Below are 20,099 nucleotides of genomic sequence, written 5' to 3'. Positions count from 1 at the left end.
CCTTCTGAGCGCCGCACAAGCCCTGTGCCCCCGCTCCAGAAGCAGGGTTGAAACTGGGAGTGGCCGGCGCTTTCGAGGTTGGCGGCATTTTACTGGAGAGATGGACCCCTGGGACGTGACATGCCGCAAGCCGTTTCCCGGGTCTCTGACGTTCCTGTCGACTTGTTGGTGCCAAGGTCGACAAGCCTTGCCCCATACGATGGCTTCCAAGTGATTTCTAGCAAAGTCCTCCTGCGGCTTGACTTGAAGTGGAGTTGAGGTGGAGTTGATACTGGCAAGGATGAGCCATGTCTTTTTCCCTAAGCCACCCGAGTAGCCACCCTGAGTGATCATACGCAGCTACCCCTGTTTGAGCTAGCTCTGCAGACCCCCTTAGACCCACTTGCCAGCGGTTGTATGCGCGGCTGTGTTGGAGGAATGACGGAGAGAACAGCATACAGCTTCGACGAGAACACCGATTACTGTCGAATGGCCACCGTTTATTAGCTTTGAAGACTTCTCTGACCACACTGAGGCTTCACTGGGTGTTTCCGGCCCCGCATTCAAATATGTCAGTCCCATGCAGCGGGTACCCGGAATTCCCCACAGACGTCAAACCCCAGTCGCGGGAGACAGGGGGAGCTTCTAGCGGGAGGCGCCTCAGCTTATTTCCCCGCATTAAGCTTGCCCTCTCTTCCAATTTTGTGTACCCTCATGACAGGATACGTCGGAAGAAGAAGTCCTGATCAACCGCCCACGTCGCTTAGGGTCGGTTTCGCCCGCCATTGTTGTCCACTTGCAACATGCTGAACAGCACCATCCTGAAGTTAAGGTTTTGGGCGGGCCCGGCAGCGTAGGCCAAAACTGGGGTGTGGTGGCTGGGTGTGGGGTAAAGGCTAATGCTGAGCAAAACGCGGGGAAGAATCCTGGTCTTTGCAGCTAAATCCATCAACCAAGGCTTCTCCTGGACCTTCCGGCCCATTGAACACCAAGCTGGCGAGTCAGCTTAGCATGTCTGTACACGCGTTTGGTCCTCACCTGCTGCCGCTCAAAGGGATGAACCGCTACTGTAAGAGAAGCCATTCGTGTTCAATCAAACCAGCTTGGGTGGCGAGGTGACATCCGTATCATTGGGAGAAGGAGGGCTATGCAATTGACCCCATGACAAGGAAATGAGATGGTCGAGTACGAAGCGGACGCCGGCGGACCGAGTCTGACGCAGTCGCAACGTGCTCTAACCGTAGTTCAAACTGCTTGAGTTGCGGTTTTGATTCAATTGGTGGAATCTTTCAAGATGTGAGCCTCCCCTCATAGAACTGCGAATCTCGTTAGCTCTGTTCAACATAGATGGGAATCCTGCCACTGGTCCTGCAGGCCACTACTGCCAGACATCGTATTTGCCGACGGGCGTACGGGATCTACCGTGACATTGATATCCTCGCACTTCGCTTTTACTTCTTCCTTAAACGTTCCCGAGTAAGACCTTCGCGACGAAAAATTGTAGAGCAATAGTGGCTACAGTTCAGGCATTGGCTGATTTGATGCCATTCCGAATTCTGCACGCGAGACGTCAACCGCGTTGCCTTCCCACGCGGAAGCTTGAGCGCAACCTTATTGTAGCGGTTTAGTTTGACCGGTGGCTCGGTACAGGAGGCCCGTCATCGATTGGGCAGAAGCAAGTCGCCAAGTTAAAATTCTGCTCCGCCGTGGAATGACGACTCGTTTTCGCACATCTGTTCAAAGACTCTTGTCTCAGGGCAAGAGACTCCGCAGACGCTAAACGGCAGACAAACCAGGGTTCTTGCTCCGCGAGACGAGGGAAGCGAATTGTGTGATGGCCACGTCAAACCGTACAACCAGCTGTACCTTTGTGGCGAAGGACTCCAGCTTGGAGCTGGCTGGTTTTTGCAGATGATGTCTGCGAACTGCTCTGCACAATGTAAGTGAAAGTTGGTCAACGACGAAAGAGTCGGAAAGTGAGCTCCAAAGAAGCGTTCCTATAGTCGAGACATAAGGTGTATGGATGAGGCCGCTTCTCGATGGTGGCGTAATGCCTAGGCATATTTCTTGCTGGCGCGTTAAACGAGCACGAATGAATCGCTATGAATCCAAACGGCCATTTGCTGCACACCCAGAACTAGTGCCGTGGCTCACGTGGTTTGTGAATGGTACCTGAGGTAACCTGGGGAACCCAAACGTCTTCAGCCCTTCGTTCAGACCAAGGTGCCCTGCGTTATGAGCCGGCGATCCGAACCAGATTTGCTCTTGAACAAGAGATTGTTATCAGATTACCAGTGTCTTGACCCTGTTGTTCTCGGTATAGACTGAGGACTTGGCAGCACAGGCGTTGCTCTGTGCATGTGCATGTCATGCATTGCGGTGTGCTATGTTCAGTTTGACAGCCCCAGAGCTAGGCGAACCTTGGATTATTCGCAAATCATGCTCCTGACTCGACTGGACTATAGTGAAAGACTGTGGACGGGAAAAGCTTTGTGGCTCGCTTATGCAGCATTTCAAAGACAAAGGTCTAGAGCCCGTCTGCTTGCTCCCGAATGATGGTGTGAATGCTGAATTTGAACTAGGCCAGCGTCTATTCGTGTGTCGTCATGATTGCAAAGATACGAAGTTGTTGTTTCCAATTGCTGACACTGGTCAGGTTGACAAGCGTTGGAGGACAGATGATCAAGCCCTGAATGAGCTTGAAGAGTGCCGAGGTTTGTGGACTACAAACAACAGCAGCGGGGCAAGCGCTTGAGGTTACTGCATTTGGTGGCCTTCTGGAAAAGGTGCTCCACGATAGCAGGCCGGTTCGAGATGCCATGGGCGGTCACACACGGGTTTTAGGCCACCTGCCCAGTAGAGCAACTTTGGGCCGCATCTCTTTTCCAGCGGCGAACAGGAAATGATTCCCCTCGACTGTTCGACCGCGAGCGGAGGGTAGTGCGTGAAGGAAGAGGTGCAATGAGGACTCGGCCGGTTCTATTCCCGTGATCATCGAGATGGTTGCTACTTGATCATGGCTCACGGTGTCGGCAAAAATGACTCTGCCGAGCCGAAAGAAGTGCGTTGGCAATGGCGACCTGGACTTGGCGATGTTCCGGAAGAATCAAAGAAGGGCAACACGGACTGCCGTTCAAAGCGAGCACGTCAGGGCGCAAGATAAGTAAAGAAAGCGAAATTGGATCTCCGTAGTATTGAAAGTCGATTGTTCAGAATCGATTGGCGGTACGAGGTAGGCTGCACGGCCCGGGTGCAAAGAAAGAAGCTTAGCCCGGCTGCTTTCGGTTGACATGCGGGACGGTTCGTGCCGAGGAAGTGTGAGACGGTTGTGGAGCAGGGCGTCTGGACGGTGGAGATGGCGAGGGAGAAGAGCGAATGAAGAGAGCAGCAAGGGTGAAGTGAAGGACTGGCGTACTGTTAGATGTAGGGAGGGAGTCGCGGCTAGCGAGCTCGGCCTCTCGCGTCGGCAAGGTACCTACGGGGCGAGTCCAGTGCGAGTGCGGGCGTCCGTTCCGTTGCAGTAGTCGGTCTGGTCAGCCCTACGGCGTCAACGTCATGAAACGCTCCGTCCCTCGTCCATGCTCCCTCAACTCGCCATTCTTTAGCCTCATCTCCGCCTCATTACTTGTTCTCTAGTTTCTCTCTCGTTTCAAGCTCTACTGCTCCCCTGCCATACCTATCCTCTCCACATTCTTCACGTTGGCCCGCATCCCTGCCTCGCTCATTCACTACCTGCGTCACAGCGTCCCTGGCCTGTCCGTGGACAACCTTTCCAAGTACCCGCAATCGTGGTGGTCAACACATTTCCAGGCCCGTGAGGGCCAGCCCGGCCGCAACATGACTGCGCCGGACGCGAAGTCGTCGTCGTATCTTTCCGCTGGAATAAACGCCATTTCGCCATGGGGTTCCCGCAACCAGACTCCCAAGACGCACCCAGCTCCCGAGGGCGGCGACACGCCTCCAGAGATCAGTCTGGTACAACAGCGCGGTGCAGACCACACGGTCAGCAACAGGCATAGATTGAGTCTTTCCAAGTATCCCAAGGACTGCCCGTTGCCTACGGTCCAGTGGTTCCATGCCGTCGATGTAAGCGATTAGCCTATCGAAACAGTATCAGGACACTAAGACGCCATGCTACATCCAGGTCCCGAAACGCAAAGCGCTCCCTTTCGAAGCGTCCTCGAAGCCTGAAAAATTACAGCCGCCCAAGAAATGGAATCCTTTTTCTCCAGGAGATTCGCGCGCGATCGAAGCCACTTTCCAGAAGCTGTGTGACGAGGCAGACGCCGCCGTGCGACACAAACAGCAGCCCCAAGTTAGCGATGCCGAAGAATCTACACGGGAGGAACCGAGGCAATGGCAAATCAAGGAAAGGCATGTCCGATGGGAAAGATCCGAACCCAACGGCATACTCAAAGCAAAGGTTCCTGTGAATGAGGACTTTTTGTTTGATGTCGATGTCGAAGACAGGGAGCTTTCTCCTGCTTACTGGCTCGGACCCATCTACGAGGTCCGAAGAGGGACGTGGTTCTACCAAGGTACGCATTCCCCAAATTTGGCGAGCCTCCCTAATGGTAGAGCTTAGACGGCGCTACCGTGCTTCGACCCTGCGATGAGAATCTTGCCACGCAGCTTGAGGAAGGATATATCAAAGTCAAGCCATGGCGTTTCGTAGAACGGTCTCGTTCTGTCTCTCAACCCAAATCCCGCCCTACTTCCATGCAACCCGGCGAAGATCCGAACAAGTCAAAAGCTTCGGGAGTCTCGAGATCCGCTTCTATGCACTCTCCAAAAGCCTCGGTAGGTCTCGATAAAGAAATGGAGGACACTGGGAAGGATCAAGACTGGGAAGACAACCTACCGCTGCAAGAGCAAACCAAGACGCATCGACTTTTTGGAGCCCACATGAACTCGGTCGTTACCTACCAAGACTCTACCACCGCTTGGCTCTTGACGGACGATTTTCTTTCACGGATGAGCAGCACCATGTATCAACGATTTGCAGGCGGCGGTCACTTTGCTGGAGTCAAGTTGATCCGTGGATTCGTAGACTTGAAAGCGGAAAAAGAAAAGGCCAAGAAGAAGACCAAAGACGGCAAGGAAATCGAGACGGAAACGAAGACAAGCGACGCTGTGAGACAAAACGAGCAGGAAAGCGAGCCGTCATCAGGCGACCAAAGCGATGCGGAAGTCGAAGTGCCTGTCGAAAGCCGCCAAGAATCGTTAGAACGCCATGTCTCGAATCTCATATCATCGGCGCAAAACGAGGACCCGTCCAAGGAGGAAGAGGAAGTACGCAGGCGAGCAGAAAGAGAAATCCGCGAAGACTACAAAGAGCAAGAGGGCGACGAGCAGGACAGAGAGATTGAGCACTTACTTCTAGTAACCCACGGGATTGGCCAACGCCTAGGCATGAGGGTTGAATCTGTCAACTTTGTGCACGATGTCAACACGATGCGCAAGACGATGAAGTCAGTCTACTCTAGCTCGGCCGACCTTCAAGCGCTGAATGGGGAAGTCGACAAGCCGACCAAGAACTGTCGCGTCCAGGCCCTGCCAATCGTGTGGCGTCACCTACTGGATTTCCCCCGGCAGAGCCTGAAGCACAATCGCAAAGAGTTTGATCTTGGTGATGCCAACTCGGCCGAAGACGATGAGTACCCCAGCCTCGAAAACATCACTGTAGAGGGAGTGCCGGCGGTGCGAAACTTGATCAGCGACCTGGCGTTGGACATCCTCTTGTACCAGAGTCCGGCGTACAAGGGCCACATCTCCCGCATCGTTGTGCAGGAATGCAACAGGACGTACAAGCTCTTCAAGGAACGGAATCCCAACTTTAAAGGACGGGTCAGTCTGGTTGGACACTCGCTGGGATCCGCCATCATGTTCGACATTCTTTGCCGCCAGAAAGAGGAACGGGCACATGGAGAGCGACACCGGCACCACTCGCGGCGCAATGAAGAGCAAGGGCTGAAGTTGGACTTTGAAGTCGAGGACTTTTATGCGCTTGGGTCTCCCATTGGGCTTTTCCAGATGCTGCGTGGAAAAAGGATCGCCGCGCGCGGAATGCGCCGCGGGTTCCAAGGGGAGAGTCCCTTGGGAAGCACTGACGATCCGTTCATGGGTGAATCCTCCATGAGCGGAGCCACCATGTCGCAGCAAAATCACTTTGAGATTACCACATCGTCTCCCAAATGCCAGAGCCTATTCAATATTTTCCATCCTACGGATCCGATTAGCTACCGGCTCGAGCCGCTAATATCTCCAGCCATGTCGATTCTCAAGCCGCAGCCGCTGCCGTATACCAAGAGAGGAATCTTTGGCGCGCCCGTGGGTCAAGGTCTCCAGGGCATCGGTGCCCGCGTCGGACAGAGCGTGTCGGGTCTCTGGACCAGCCTGAGTTCTGGAATCGCCAGTAGTTTGCTCAACCGCAGCCTGGGTATCACGGCCGACGATGGTTCAAAGCAGGGCAACAGCGGAGCACAGTCGCGCGTTCCTCTCTCTGCTGGTGCTGGGACCAACATCTCGGGCGGTGTCATCTCCTCTGCTGCGTCTCCAACGACGGCGGATGCAGAGAGCGCCAACAACGAGAGAAGGCGCAAACTTGCACAGCAAAATGACGCAACTCGGACGGATTCGAGCGACGAGGGCCAGCATCCACCGACGCTGATCGACTCGGAAATCGAGACGCTCTACTCTGGATTCCAGAAGAGGCGAGCGAGCCAGGGGAGCGAGGCTGACAAGCGAGAGCTTGGCGAAAATGCAGAGTGGCAAGAGCTCGAGGATAGAAGCCGCAAGCTTCGGCGAGAGGAGGCCAAGGTGCGGGCTCTAAACAGCAACGGACGCGTCGACTACAGCATCCAAGAGTAAGTGCATTTCAGTGGGGGACGGTCTAGAGCGCGGGCGGGCTAACAGGCAGCAGGGGGGCGTTTGATATTTCGCTATTGGCCAGCATTGCCAGTCATCTGTCGTACTACGCCGACGAAGACGTCAGCCACTTTATGATCTCGCAGCTGCTTGCGCGGCACCGGGTGCTCAAGAAGGCCAAGAGCGTGCCGGATTTCAAGGTGTAAATGGATTGTGCATATGGGCGTTTTTGGATGGCGGGCGTTGGGATTGGCGGGCACATGGCAGGGCAGGGTCAATTGGCGTTGACGATGGTGGTCAGCATGGGGGCCAGCGGTAGATGGATTCAGCCCCACACGGTACATGGTAGCAGAAACGCCGACGTCAGAGTGGGAAGCGTGCATTTGAGCGTGGATGAAAATAGAAGCGTTGACCTCACAGGCGCGGCGGGTGAATGCCTGGCCTCGTATCAGAACAAGGCCGTCGCAGAGAGGGAGAAAGAGCGCAAGTGGTGGACCAAAGTGGGGTCTGGAGCGCCAAGTTCGGGGGGTTGTATAGAGAGAGTTTTCTTGCGGGAGCCATGGTCTCAGAATGCAGGAACACGATGGCGGCGATTGCGGGAGGTGATTGTACCGGTAGACCGAGTTGGGCAGCACGAGGCTAGCAGACACATCATCGAGGCTCCGGTGCGGTTGATGGGAGTGGAGTGGAGTGGACTGGAGTGGACTGGAGTGGACTGGCGACGGACAACGGCACGGCCGCTACAGTAGGTGATGTCACCGCGGCGGTGCTGGCAGGTCAAGCCACGACCCGACCGAAGTGGGCGGCACATCCTTCCCGGCTCAGGTCCTGCGTCCAACCAGTCGTCTCAGCCTACCCTACCCCAGCCCAGCCCAGCCCAGCCTTGCCTTGTCCTTGAAAATCCACTTCGTTGTCCCCCCAATTGACCGCGCTGCTTATCACCCTCCTCGACCCTCTGCTCCTCCTCACCTCCTCTGCGCTCCCTGATCCCTCTCCCATCGTCTCGTCGTCGACTGGCGACTGCTTCCCCACTTCTGGCCGATCAATCGACGACACCATGCTCCAAAAGGCAACCCTGCTCGTCGCCCTCCTGGACGCGTACGCACTCGCTGCAGCCGTTCCAGAGCCCACCAACCATCCTGCCCTACACCACGGCTCTCGCGTGCACGATCAAGCTCCCCTTGCTGCTCCCGACCCGGCAATTACTCCTTCGCCCGCCTTGAACGATCCTACCAAGACGCTGCACCGCCGCAACATCATCGACGATGCAAAGAACGATGTAAAGTCGTATTTGACCGAGCTGGGCTCCAACATTCCCAGCTACGTCGCCGACGGTACGCGACCGCTTTTTCCCATTGACCATGCTTTTGGATGCTGACCAACACCTTTGCAGGCGTCGCCAACTTTTTTCAAGATTTTCCTTCTGGATCGGCCGTCCAGACCTCCCTCGGCCTCAGCGACGACCAACTCGCTGCTCTTCCGACTTCAGTGCTAAACATTCCCCCTTATGGCAATTGGACCGACCAGGGTTGGAACGTTCGGTTCCACGGCAACGTCTACAAGCAGCCAAACACCACCACCGAGAAGCTCAACGACCTGGCCAATGTCTTCCTCATTGGGACCGATATCGATCAACTGTCTGCGTCAGAGCAGGACCAGGCGCGAAACTTGACCGCCTCGATATTTGTCGTCCAACAGGGCAATGAGACGGTTCAGATGCACCTAGAGCCCGCACCTAGCGCAGGTTCCAGCGGGCAGTCGGGAGGCGGTGGTGCCGTGACTCCAGCTGGCGGAGATCAGAACTTGACATTACCTTACAACACAACTGGGGAGGGCGACTTTGATGTTTTCCTGCCCATCGCCAACACCACTGGCGGCCTCCTCGCCGGTAACGAGACGCAGGAAATCCAGCGCCTCAACGTTTACGCCAATGGCAGTGAGATTGGCAACGCCACGGCCTACCTGGTTCCTCCCACTGGTCTGACAGTCATCTCTGACGTGGATGATATTCTCCGAGTCACCAAAATCTACCAGCCCAAAGAAGGACTGCTCAATTCCTTTGCCCGCCCCTTTACGCCTTGGCTGAACATGCCGGACATTTACGCCAATTGGTCGCGCTCCCTTCCTGACACGCACTTCCACTACTTGACTACGACCCCGGAACAGGTGAGATTTTCCTGATCTTCAAAAGCCGCCCCTTGCCAGGCTTAACACGTGCTGATATTGCCCAGGTCACCCGCAACTACATGGACTTTATTTACAAGACCTACCCTGGCGGCTCTTTCGACACTCGACCCCTCAATTTCAGCGACGTGAGCGCCACTCTGTCAATTCGCAAGTTCCTACTGGACAAGATTTTCCAGACGTTCCCGCAACGTAAATTCATCCTCGTCGCCGACACCTCAAACTCAGACATCATGAAAGACTACCCGCAGATGGCCAAGCAGTACCCCGGCCAAGTGCAGTGCATTTTCCTGCGCAACACGTCTGCCACGGATGACGACAAGTTCCCGTACGATACGTCCGGCTTCCAGGACTTGAACCAGACAACCTACATGTTCTTCAAGGTCCCGGACGATCTGACCAATCTCGACATTGCCGGCGGCAACTGCTACAACAGCACAATACCGCAAAATGTCACGTTTGGCACGCAAGACGAGTTGCTGGGTCTCCATGGCGCAGCGGCCGCCGTGGCGCCTCCCGGCAAGGGCGGCTTGGCGGGGCTGGTCGTCGCTTTGGGCGTGGCCATGTTGATACTGTAGACTTACTTCTGTTCGCCCCTTTTCACTTCCTCCTCCTCTTGGGCTAGTCCTGCTGGATTCTTTTGTCCTTCTTCTATTCTTGACTCTATTTTGGTTTGAGCGGGGTGTCCTTTTGGGTTTCTCTTGGCCCTCCCTCTATTTCTTGTCCCTTTTTCATGACTACTGTATCCTTTGATTCCCCCTTGTTGTTACGTTTTTTTTTTTTTTTTTTTTTTTTCCGGTTTTGGTTTGGAACAGCGTTGGATGACTCGAGCCTTTGGATTGCAATCGGGCTTTGCGAAAATAATCACCTCTTGTTGAGTTTCTCTAGCCGCCTGGGTTCCTTCCTTCCTGCTTTTGAGCCCTGCTTGCTTGGCTGCACTCGAATGAGGTAACGGACACGCTGTTGCTCTCTGCTTTTTGGATGACGCCTGCCTTTTGCGACTCCGACTTCTTTGGAGTGGGCATCGATCTACACCGCACTCGCCTTTTGTCGCTTCACCAACCCGGCCGCCTCGTCTGCGGAGCCCGAGGAGTCAGGTCAGCCAGCTGCTCCCGCCGCTCTCTTCGAAAGCGAGGGAGAGAGTGCGTGCGCCGCTCCACGCACCGCTCGGTACATACACCCTGCCTGTGTGCGGTGGGTGGCCTTTTGGATCTTTCCCGTTCTCTCTCGTTCTCTTTCTCGGCACGGGCACGGGCGTTTGGGTGGCTGCTCGGCTTGCTCCTCGTTTGTTCCTTTTCTTTTCTCTCTTCGTCCCTTGGATTCGGGCAGCAGTAACGCACGAGCAACGAAATGAGGCATGCGATGGCAGCAGCCGGCAGCACCATGCGAGTCGGAGAGGAGAAGGTAGTGCGGTGGCGATGGTTGAGTTGTGCATGTATATATACGTCCATGCATTTGTGGATGGATGAGATGGAACGGCTATGTGAGGCTAGGGAAGGTACTGTGGCAGCAGTGTCAGATCGGTGGTGGCATGTGTGCGTGCAAATAAGCGCACGGGAGAGGGCAAGGGTGAGGCGGACGGACAGACAGACAGAGAGCGGTGTTGGGTTGGGAGAGCCGGACTGGCCTCTCAATCAGCCGGTCAATTGGTCCGTCACCTGGTGGGTGGTGGTCTACAATAGATACTACTACTACGACGACTATCATAGCATTTATCAATAGACGCATCAACGTCACATTATCAGTCCGGTAGTATGTCAGCGTCTGCGCTCTTCTCTTCGTCTTTTGCGCATGTAAATTGATCTTGGTATATAGATGAAAATCGCATAGCAAAACAAGGCGGTGGAGAGGTGCCACGCACACCGGTCCCAACTCTTCATCTCTATCCTTTCGCTCGCATCGATCTCACTCCTCGCGTCTGCTCTTGCTGGCGCTCCATCTCGTCTCCTATTCGCCCAATCAAGCCTGCATCTCCGTCCCTTCCCAGTTCAAAGTCGACCACATCCATCCACCCATCCATCCGTGGTGTAAAAGATCAAGCGGCGGGCGGTGGAGAAGCCTCGCACCGCACCGCACCGCACTGCACCGCCGCGACGCTGATGGCTGGCTCGTTTCCTCCTCTTTGCTCCTCACATCCATCGCATCGCTTGTCTTTACTCCTCAACCCACCCTGTCACGACTCGACTCGACTAGCCTCGACGCGACGTGGTCCCAGCCATATTCCAGACTCGGCAACCATACATCCGTCGGGCACTCTCACACGACAACTCCAAACTCGACACCGTAGCTTCACAAAGGCAGGGCAGCTTGCTTTACAGCATGGGCTGAATGTTGTCGGCGACCTTAAAGGGGGCTTCGGTCTTGGCGCGGACCTCGTCGACGGTGACGCCGTCGGCGAGCTCGATCAGGGTGAGGCCGGAGAGGAAGTCGACGTCGAAGACGCACTGTATGGCGAGGATAATTAGCATAGGGTCATTTTTGAAGGGGTGAGGTTAGAGGGGAAAAATGAATCAACGCACCAGCTCCGTGATAATCCTGCTCACGCACTTGCGGCCAGTGAGAGGGAACTCGCACTGCTTCAGGATCTTGGGCCGACCCTTCTTATCCGTATGCTCCATGGTGACGACGACCTTTGTCTGGGCCGGGTTGCTGACGAGGTCCATGGCGCCGCCGAAGCCCTTGATCTTGCCCGGCAGCATCCAGTTGGCCAGGTCGCCAGTCGCCGACACCTGCATGGCGCCGAGGATGGTCAGGTCGATGCGCCCGCTGCGGATCATGCCAAAGCTCTCGTCCGACCCGAACACGGAGGCTCCCGGGTTCAGCGTCACCGTCTCCTTGCCCGCGTTGATCAGGTCCGGGTCTTCGGCGCCCGCCTGCGGGTAGGGTCCGAGGCCGAGGATGCCGTTCTCCGACTGCAGCTGGACCTCGACGGAGGCGTCGACGAAGGACGGCGCCAGCATGGGCATGCCGATGCCCAGGTTGGCGTACATGCCGTTCTTGAACTCCTTGGCCGCGCGCCGCACGATGCGCTCGCGCTTCGACGCCGTGTCGCCCGAGCCCAGCGCGCTGGCGGCGGCGGCGGCGCCCGCCGGTTTGGCGTTGACGACCTTTTCAATGCCCTTTGGCGACGTCGACTGGATGACGCGCTTGACGTAGATGCCCGGGACGTGAACGGCGGCGGGCTCAATCTCGCCGGGCTCGACAATATGCTCGGCCTCGACAATGGTCGTGGCCGCGTTGCGCGCCATGGCGCCGTTGAAGTTTTGCGCCGCGAAGCGGAACTGCACGTTGCCCAGGCGATCCGCCTTGTACGCCTTGATGAAGGCGTAGTCACCCCGGATGGCCTCCTCCATGACGTACGACTTTTGGTTGAAGATCTTGACGTCCCGCGGGTTGCTGTACGCCGCGACGGTGCCGTCGGCGTTGTGCTTGAGCGGCAGCTCGCCCGTCTGGACCACGGTGCCAAACGCCGCAGGCGTGTAGAAGGCCGGGATGCCCGCGCCGCCTGCACGGCACCGCTCCGCCAGCGTGCCCTGCGGCGTCAGTTCGAGCTCAATCTCGCCCGACAGGTACATGGACTCGAAGACCTTGTTCTCGCCGACGTAGCTGGCAATCATCTTCTTGACCTGCTTCGAGGCCAGCAGCAGGCCGAGCCCGGAACCGACCACGCCGGCGTTGTTGGACACGGCCGTCAGGCCCGTGATGGAAGGCGTCTTTTCGACCTGGTTAATGAGCGTGTCCGGAACGCCGCAGAGCCCGAAGCCGCCGCAGAGCAGCGTCGAATTGCTCTTCATGTCCTTGATTGCCTCGGCGGCCGACGGGAGCACCTTGTTGATCTCGAAGCGCCGAGTCGACGACGCGAAAGTACGCGCAAGGATGACCGACTGCTACCTGTTAGCTGCTACGTTGCGGAGACATTTGAGGATGGGCCTGCCTTTGACGAATTGGGCGAGACAAAGTGCCTCGCGGTGCGCGAAAAGAGGGTCGCTGAGGACGGCATGGTGGAGAGTGCAAGGTGTGGTATTACGGTATGTCCAACTCTTTCAACAGCTCATGTATCCAAGAGACAGAGCCAATTCGCTGCCGACGGATCAATTGAGAAGAGAGGGAAAGAAGAGGAATCACGACGAGCAGCCGTCGGAGCGAAGCGGCGGCAGCACGTCGTGGTAATAGCGGGCGGCGGCCATGGACTGACTGAGGTGGTCCCTCTCTCGGTAAGCAATGACGGATGAGAGCTGTGCCCTCCCCGCAACGACGACGAGAGCTGCCGCCAGGACCACAGCACAGCTCGGCTTGCCCCACAATCCCGCAACCCACCAGACCAGACCACAGCACCATCTCGACACCGATAATCATCATTTGATCTGAACCCTGGCATCGAAGCCTCTATTGCCCTGTTGCCAATCAACCATCCAAAACGCGCAAATCACGGCCAAAAATCCCAATCCTCTCCAAGCCGAAGTCGCCCTCGCAATAGCCGGTCCCCGGGACCAACGTCGGTTATGTCTTTACCCGAAGCTGTCGGAAGTCCGCATCCCTCCCGACGACGCCGTGCAGCCGGAAACCGTTCTCGACGACGACATGGCCCTGGTTGGACGTCTTTATATGTTTTGCCGTCTCCTGAATAGCCCATGATAGTTTTGACATGTCTTTAATTTTCATGTTGCACATAGGTACTCCGAACGCTAAACCAGTATACCAACTCCAGAACCCGCCCTGCGTGTCCCTCATCTCGACTTGCCACCCTCACGCCGTTCTGAACCCTTATGTACAGTCCCATCCCCTCCTTGCCTGACGTTTGTGCAGTTCCTGCTTGGCTCCACGTCTTTTTCGTTGCGATGTCTCAAGCTCGGTCCTTCATCGTGTGCGTTTCCTCGAGACAAGGCCCGACCTTCCTTGCATCTCCCACATGGCCCTCTGCAGTCTCCAAGTCGTGGTTCTTTGACCCCATATCCATGAAGAGTGCGAAGATCTGCAGGCTCCGACCTCCGCGTGTCAACGCCTGGAAGTGATACTCCAACCAAGCGGGCAAGCAGTATGCCGTAGTGCCGCATGTTGGACCTTGAGACGCATGCACGTGTTCCCTAGGACATGTTCCCCTAGTCTTTGTTTCGTTTTGATCTCTTTCTTTCACAGTCCTTCAACCCGGCGGAGTCTTCTTGACACCCCAGATGATGCTGTCCATGAGCGCATAGGGGCTCTGCTCCGAGTCGAGATCCGACATGAGCGGGCTCTGTCCCAGCGAGCCAAATCCATCCACGCCCATCAGTCCATTCATGTCGTCCAGACCGTAGGCGAGCGAGTTGGAAAGCGGCGGGGTGGCAGCCGACGATGAGGCTGGAACGACAGACTGGCCGACATTGCTCAGCGACGGCAGGCTCTGCTTGGCCGAGTCTGCCATGTTGAGCAGCTTGCGGAGAGCCATCATGGAGCGGGTAATGGGCGCAGACAGCTCGGCGGGGTCGACCTTGGACGTGATCTCTGTTAGTACCGAAATCAGCTTCTCGAGGAGCATTCGAGCCCGTTCGTTGCGCTCGTGCTCCTTGAGGATGCCCAGCAGCAGTGCGCAGCTAATGGAGCGGTGCACCGCAGTCCACGACCGCGAGGCGAAGACGGTCATGTTTTGCAAGCCCAGGAAGGCCTCTACAGTGTTGGTCAGGCTATCGATGCAGGCCTTGCGCGTGCTACGCGCCAATTCGTGCTCGGCCAGCGCCGGGCTTATGGCGGGCCGGCAAAGCTCCGACATCATGTAGGACATGTGCAGGTAGAGCGCCCAATGCTCGAGCTGATTGCGCATCGAGCGGCATTTTCTCGAATCTCGGAGGTAATCCGCGGCATCGAGCATAATGTCCTGAATCTCTTGGCGACGCTGCGTTATCCTCGTCATTGTCTCATTGACGTCGTGATTGAAAGATCGTTCGCTGACAATGTCCAAGCCCACCTTGCAAAGCCGGTACATGCATTCAATGTACGGCCTGTTGCCAGGGCTCGATTCTGGGTTGAGCGGAACCGTCTCGTTTGTGCTCATTGAAGAAGCCCGGTCGTAAGTGATTGATAGCAGACTGTCCTGCCACAAGACGGTCCACCATATTTTCTTGCGTATTAGCTTCATCTCCTCTGATATGGAGGATGGGCAAGAGCGGTGCAATCCTTGGCTCTGGGCCAGCCGTATCGTCAACCCAAGGAGGGACCACGCGACGCCGGCATTCATGTTGTTGGAAATGACGTTGCCCAGGATGAGCAGCGTCTGGATCGTTTCCAGCCGGGAGTGGGACAGGAAATTTGTGATGCGCAGACACTCGAAGCTGCAGCAGACGTAGACTTGCGAAGTCAACTCCCGCTCTTTTCGGGGGAGCGCTGAACACTGACATCCCGACGCCAACACGGCAAACAAGAGGCCGACCCAGTGCAAGTCTTTTCCGAATATCGACTGCTCGGTGACTCCGGTTATGCTACCGTCCTCTTGTGTCCTCGAACTGCCGCGCGAGATGAGAAACCTCAGGAGTTCCGATTCCAGCTTCTCAATGTCCGCAACCGCAGGGAATACGACGTGCGCCGTTTCCTTGTGGTATTTGAGCAAGTTCCAACAGTCCGAATCGTTTGGTAATGCATTGCACAACTCATATATTCGGTTCATCGAACCGTGGGGGAGGCCCCAAAGATCCACAAAGGGGTACGTGGCACTTTCGTTGTCGAGTCCAAAGAGCGGCAAGACGTTTTTGCCCAGTAACTCTTGAACCGGAGCGCTTCCGCCCTCACCCTTTCCCAGAGCCATGACTAGCGCTGGCACCGAGCTGCTGCCCAGATGGACGGTTTGACCCGTAATGCTGTTCGTCGTGTGGATCCCTTGAGTGTTTGTTTGCTGTTGATTGCTTGGCTCCGACGCGGATGCCCTCGAGGGTGTGCCCGTGGCCGACTCTGTGTGGCCATTTTGTGCTCCCGTGCCTTCCGAAGCAACCCTCATGGTGGTCTTCAAGTCCATCAACGAGCGCTCCACCGAGTTCAATTTGGAGCATAGCCTCTCCCAGTCCTCACGGCCTAGCGTCACCGTGCCGTTGACATTGAAGTGAATGCTGAGCCCACCAGACGGGCTTTCCAGGGTGCCATTGTTGGATCCATGGTTCAGACGCTTGGCAGGTGGGTGGGACTCGGCCGGAGGATGATAGGTGCACAATTCAGGATGTTCTCTGGCTTTTGGGACAGTCAGCGGTCGCGTAGAAGGGCAAAGTGCTCAGAGGCCCAGCGGCGACCGAGCTCCAAGCATGGCAGTGGCGCGGCGATGCGTCAGATGTATGGACAGGACATACCAATGCACGTCTTGCACGGAACGGCCTGGTCACACTTGACCTTGCGCTGCCTGCACGGGTAGCAGGCCTTGTACTCCCTTGCCTTTCTCTTTCTGCGGAGGATCTCGTCGACGTCGGAGCGCGAGGCTTCTTGGGGATTGAAGGTCGCGGTGGGGGTGGTGGCGGACGAGGCGCCGGGGTTTTGCGAATCCATGGGCTCCATTTGATGTGATTGATTCAGCGGCGGCGGGCGAAGAGCATGCTTGCTGGGATGGATTGGACGAGGGTGAGGGTGAGGGTGAGGCCGAGGGTCAGGGTTGCAGGACGGATACGATGGGACTGGATGGAGAGGAGGAGGGGCAGGCGAGAGGTTTGGAGGTAGTGTAGAGTGCGGTAGTAAAGAAAGATGACCGGCGTCTCGGCACGCAAAGCGTTGGTAGCGTCAGGTAGCTGGCGGATCAGGGCGTGCCGTTGCAGCGCAGCACAGCGCAGGTGGGAGTGGATCGTGCGCCATCGCTGCTCCCCGTCCCGTCCCCGTCCCCTGCTCTTTTGGCCATTATCGCGCACCCAGTCAGTCCCTCGCGCAAAGCCCAACGCCGACGCGCGCGCGCCTGGTGAACTGATCTGATGCCGTTGCCGTTGCCGTTGCCGTTGCCGTGCTGCGGTGTCTGTTCCCGGTCACTGACGCGATCTGCCCCCGGCTTGCAAGCTCGTCGGCAACCCACAGCATCGCCATGCCAGCGAGTCATCACGGTCCTGCTTGTCTCTAGAGGTATAGCGTCCCCGCCGCCCACGAAGAAAAATTCAGGGCGAGAAATTTTCGAAACGACGCCAGACGGTCTCACCACGCCGGCCTGCGCGAGCCATTGAGGCTGCTGTCCACGTCCAGAAGACGGCAATGGCGTCGTGCCCGGAGCATGTTCCACCAGCCACTTCAGCCCTATGCTCCCGAGGGACGTCATGATGAAGACTCGATTGAAGTTCCTCCAGCTAGGTTTGTACCGCATCTATGCGCGGAGCGCCCGGATGTCTCCCCGCCGTCAGGCCAAATCGCTCTCTCGGTTGCATCGACCCAGACCTCGAAAAGTCGGCACGGTCACGACAAGGGAGTTAGGAGTTAGCAAAGCGCCATTTTCGCCCTCTTGACGCTGACCAAATCTGGAGTAGTAATCAGGGGCCGCCCTCTTCACTGCTTTAGGAATGTGCACCTGATGAAACATTGCCTCTTTTGTTATTACAAGTCTTCTATACCATGACTCTAAGCGTCTGTACGTCATGTACATCGCCATTTCCATTACCAGCCCGTCTGCTCGTTATGCAATCATCTAACGCCATGTCTACCGTGGCTGTTCTTTTCCCTTCCTTCGAATGCACAAACGCCGCCACAATGCCAATGCCCCAATCCTCTTCTCGTCGCGAACCATCAAGGTCCATCTAAATCTTTACTCTATGCAGCAACCAACCGTGGATATCTAAAACAAAAAATCAAGCACGAAAAGATAAGAAAGTGGTGAACTGGTGATGTTGCGATGCATGGACAGCAAGCGAGTCGTGTCCGATGATGGGGGCGCTTCGGCCCTAAGCTTACTCGAAGCCAAAAAAAGTCGGATCGGCCCTGCTGGGCCTTTCCTTGGGCCATGGTATCAGAGAGACAGCTCGGTGACATCACTCTGCATCACCGGCAACTTCTTTGGCCTGGCCCTTCTCGTTTTGGTTTTCGGCGTCGTCGCCGCCGTACGCGTACTTGGAATGTTTGCGAATGGCCGCGCCCTTGAAGAAGAAGACGTAGGGGATGAGACAGCAGCCTAGACCAATGAAGCCGAGTAGCGAGCTCGCCCACTCGTAGCCAAGGCGGTGGTACATTTGCTCTGTGAAGAGCACGACTCCTGCACCCCAGAAGGAGCGGATGAAGGTCTTTGCCGCAAGTGCCGATGCCGCCTGGTCCACGTACGAGTCGACCAGGTAGTTGTTTGCCGCATTGTACAGGAAGATGAAGCCGAAGCCAACAGGAAAGCCGCCAATGGCCGGGCCGATCCAGTGCAGGCGCGGGTACGACGTCCAGGCAAAGATGAAGAGACCGATGGGGATGAACCAACACGAGATCATCATGGGATAGAGACGAACTTCTGCCGGTGGCTTGCCGTTGTATTTCTGCACGAGCTTGACGTAGTGGTTGTTGACGAACGGAGCGCAGCAAGCGCTTGCTATGACGCCGAGAGCGAGAGGAATGAACATGAGGCCGGTGATGGATGCGCTGTAGCCTTTGCCCTCTTGATAAACGATTGGGTATGCGACGAAGAACATGTAAAGAAGTCCGTAGCTACTTGTGGTTAGTTTGTGTAATCACACAAGGGAGAAAGGCAACTTACAGGACAGACATGTAGAGGGAGATGAAGAAGACAATGGCCTCACAGAATAGCAGCTGGAATGGACGGAGCAAGAAGACGGTGAGACGCTCGCTAAAGGGCCGCTTGTCCAAGTCTTCTTCAGTGACGTACTTGTCATCGCCAGTCTCTTTCCTGAGCTTCTCTGCACGCTTTGCCAACAAGGATGGTGTGTAGGTTTCCGGGACAGTGAAGGTGATGAGAACCCAAGAGACGCCGGAGAGGATAAGCTGGATCCAATAGAGCCATCGCCAGCCCAAGTTGTCCGCAATGAAACCTCCGCAAAGAGGACCAACCGCGGGACCGACGAATCTGGAGCCTGGTTAGCTACGCAGCTTGCAAAACGGGCACGTAAATGGGGGGGCTGAACTTACGGTGCTGCACTGAAAGCGGCCATGGGGACACCGCGCTCTTCGTTCTTCCACAAGTCTGCGAGCGTGCCGCCGACAAGTGTCATGGGTGCACTGAAAGCAATGCCGTCAATGGCGCGACACACCAGAAGCGTTGCAGTGTTTTTGGCGACAGCGTCGGGAATGGTGAAGATGACGGCAATCAAGAGGGTTGATGCGTAGATTGGCCTTCTACCGATGATTTCACTGAGGGGAGCGAACACCATGGGACCTGTGAGCGATTAGTTAGTGTCATGCTCCCAAAGACCAAGTATGTGGTTGACATACCGACACCGAATCCTACGACAAAGAGAGTGATTGCCAGGAAGCCCACTTCTCTGGAAACGCCAAACTCCTTAGCCGGCCCTTCGATATCGGCTGTGATGACACCGCTGTTGAAGGCGACCACGAAACAGGTGAAGGCCACACACATTGTGCACCACCACTTGTAGGCCTTGGACCAGTTCTTAGGGTTCTCCGGGTCGTCAATCTTCCAAGTGACGAGCTCATATCTTTCAGTCTTTCCCGTGTGATGAGACTTGACTTCCTTGAGTATCTGCCCCTGTGCCGTCTCCGAGGTGTATTCTGCCAAATCGGCATTGGCGCTCAGCGTCCGGTGTGGGAGATTGAGGAGCTCTTCTCCACTGATGCGTCTCTCTTGTTGATTGCTCTGCATCGGTCGGAATCCAGTTTCAGCAAAGTCTTGAGCAGACGGGGCTGCCACGTGGGTCGAGTCCGAGTTGGTATCCACGTTTGTGGATTCGGAATTGTTGTCTGCCATGGGAATCGGCTGGTGAATGTGTTCTGCTGCCATGGCTGCCGTGGATCATGTGTTCTCGAACGACGTGTGTGTGAAGCAAATGGAGGTTTGGTGGGAGTCAGGGACGCTTTTATATATGGCCATGATGATACGATTTTCGGACTCTTCAGAGATAACAACGGGCAACTCTCGGGATAGCATCACTTTTTGCATGAGAAGGGGCGAAGAAGGAATTGTCATATCTTAAGAC

General features: G+C 56.2%; 6 protein-coding genes across 6 annotated transcripts; 3 read left to right on the top strand and 3 right to left on the bottom strand.

Moving 5' to 3' along the window:
- Positions 1-3,660: 3,660 nt before the first annotated feature.
- On the top strand, positions 3,661-7,166 carry J3D65DRAFT_66487 (DDHD domain-containing protein). Its single transcript, XM_066802787.1, has 4 exons — positions 3,661-4,065; positions 4,124-4,517; positions 4,565-6,845; positions 6,902-7,166. The coding sequence occupies exons 1-4, from the start codon at positions 3,817-3,819 to the stop codon at positions 7,050-7,052; spliced, it is 3,075 nt and encodes a 1,024-aa protein (XP_066652409.1). The 5' UTR covers positions 3,661-3,816; the 3' UTR covers positions 7,053-7,166.
- Positions 7,167-7,767: 601 nt separating this feature from the next.
- On the top strand, positions 7,768-9,862 carry J3D65DRAFT_634059 (uncharacterized protein). Its single transcript, XM_066801187.1, has 3 exons — positions 7,768-8,180; positions 8,240-9,012; positions 9,078-9,862. Exons 1-3 carry the CDS (start codon positions 7,904-7,906, stop codon positions 9,606-9,608), a joined length of 1,581 nt encoding a protein of 526 aa, XP_066652408.1. The 5' UTR covers positions 7,768-7,903; the 3' UTR covers positions 9,609-9,862.
- Positions 9,643-10,034, top strand: J3D65DRAFT_66598 (uncharacterized protein). Its single transcript, XM_066802881.1, has one exon. It carries the CDS (start codon positions 9,764-9,766, stop codon positions 9,980-9,982), a length of 219 nt encoding a protein of 72 aa, XP_066652407.1. The 5' UTR covers positions 9,643-9,763; the 3' UTR covers positions 9,983-10,034.
- A 1,308-nt stretch (positions 10,035-11,342) lies between these two features.
- J3D65DRAFT_647382 (uncharacterized protein) lies at positions 11,343-13,030 on the bottom strand (the record flags this gene model as incomplete). The annotated part of the gene is made up of 3 exons (XM_066802337.1): positions 11,343-11,474; positions 11,550-12,914; positions 12,947-13,030. The coding sequence occupies 3 exons, from the start codon at positions 13,028-13,030 to the stop codon at positions 11,343-11,345; spliced, it is 1,581 nt and encodes a 526-aa protein (XP_066652406.1).
- A 686-nt stretch (positions 13,031-13,716) lies between these two features.
- Positions 13,717-16,656, bottom strand: J3D65DRAFT_63953 (fungal-specific transcription factor domain-containing protein). The gene is made up of 2 exons (XM_066801716.1): positions 16,338-16,656; positions 13,717-16,221 (listed from the first exon to the last, which is right to left on the bottom strand). The coding sequence occupies exons 1-2, from the start codon at positions 16,537-16,539 to the stop codon at positions 14,171-14,173; spliced, it is 2,253 nt and encodes a 750-aa protein (XP_066652405.1). The 5' UTR covers positions 16,540-16,656; the 3' UTR covers positions 13,717-14,170.
- Positions 16,657-17,981: 1,325 nt separating this feature from the next.
- J3D65DRAFT_558194 (putative MFS multidrug transporter) lies at positions 17,982-19,765 on the bottom strand (the record flags this gene model as incomplete). The annotated part of the gene is made up of 4 exons (XM_066797347.1): positions 17,982-18,636; positions 18,686-19,012; positions 19,075-19,321; positions 19,378-19,765. The coding sequence occupies 4 exons, from the start codon at positions 19,763-19,765 to the stop codon at positions 17,982-17,984; spliced, it is 1,617 nt and encodes a 538-aa protein (XP_066652404.1).
- Positions 19,766-20,099: the final 334 nt, after the last annotated feature.

The sequence above is a fragment of the Phyllosticta citribraziliensis genome (genome assembly GCF_038025025.1).
Source record: "Phyllosticta citribraziliensis strain CPC 17464 chromosome Unknown J3D65scaffold_10, whole genome shotgun sequence".
NCBI lineage: Eukaryota > Fungi > Ascomycota > Dothideomycetes > Botryosphaeriales > Phyllostictaceae > Phyllosticta > Phyllosticta citribraziliensis.
This window is presented reverse-complemented; position numbering and strand designations above follow the sequence as displayed.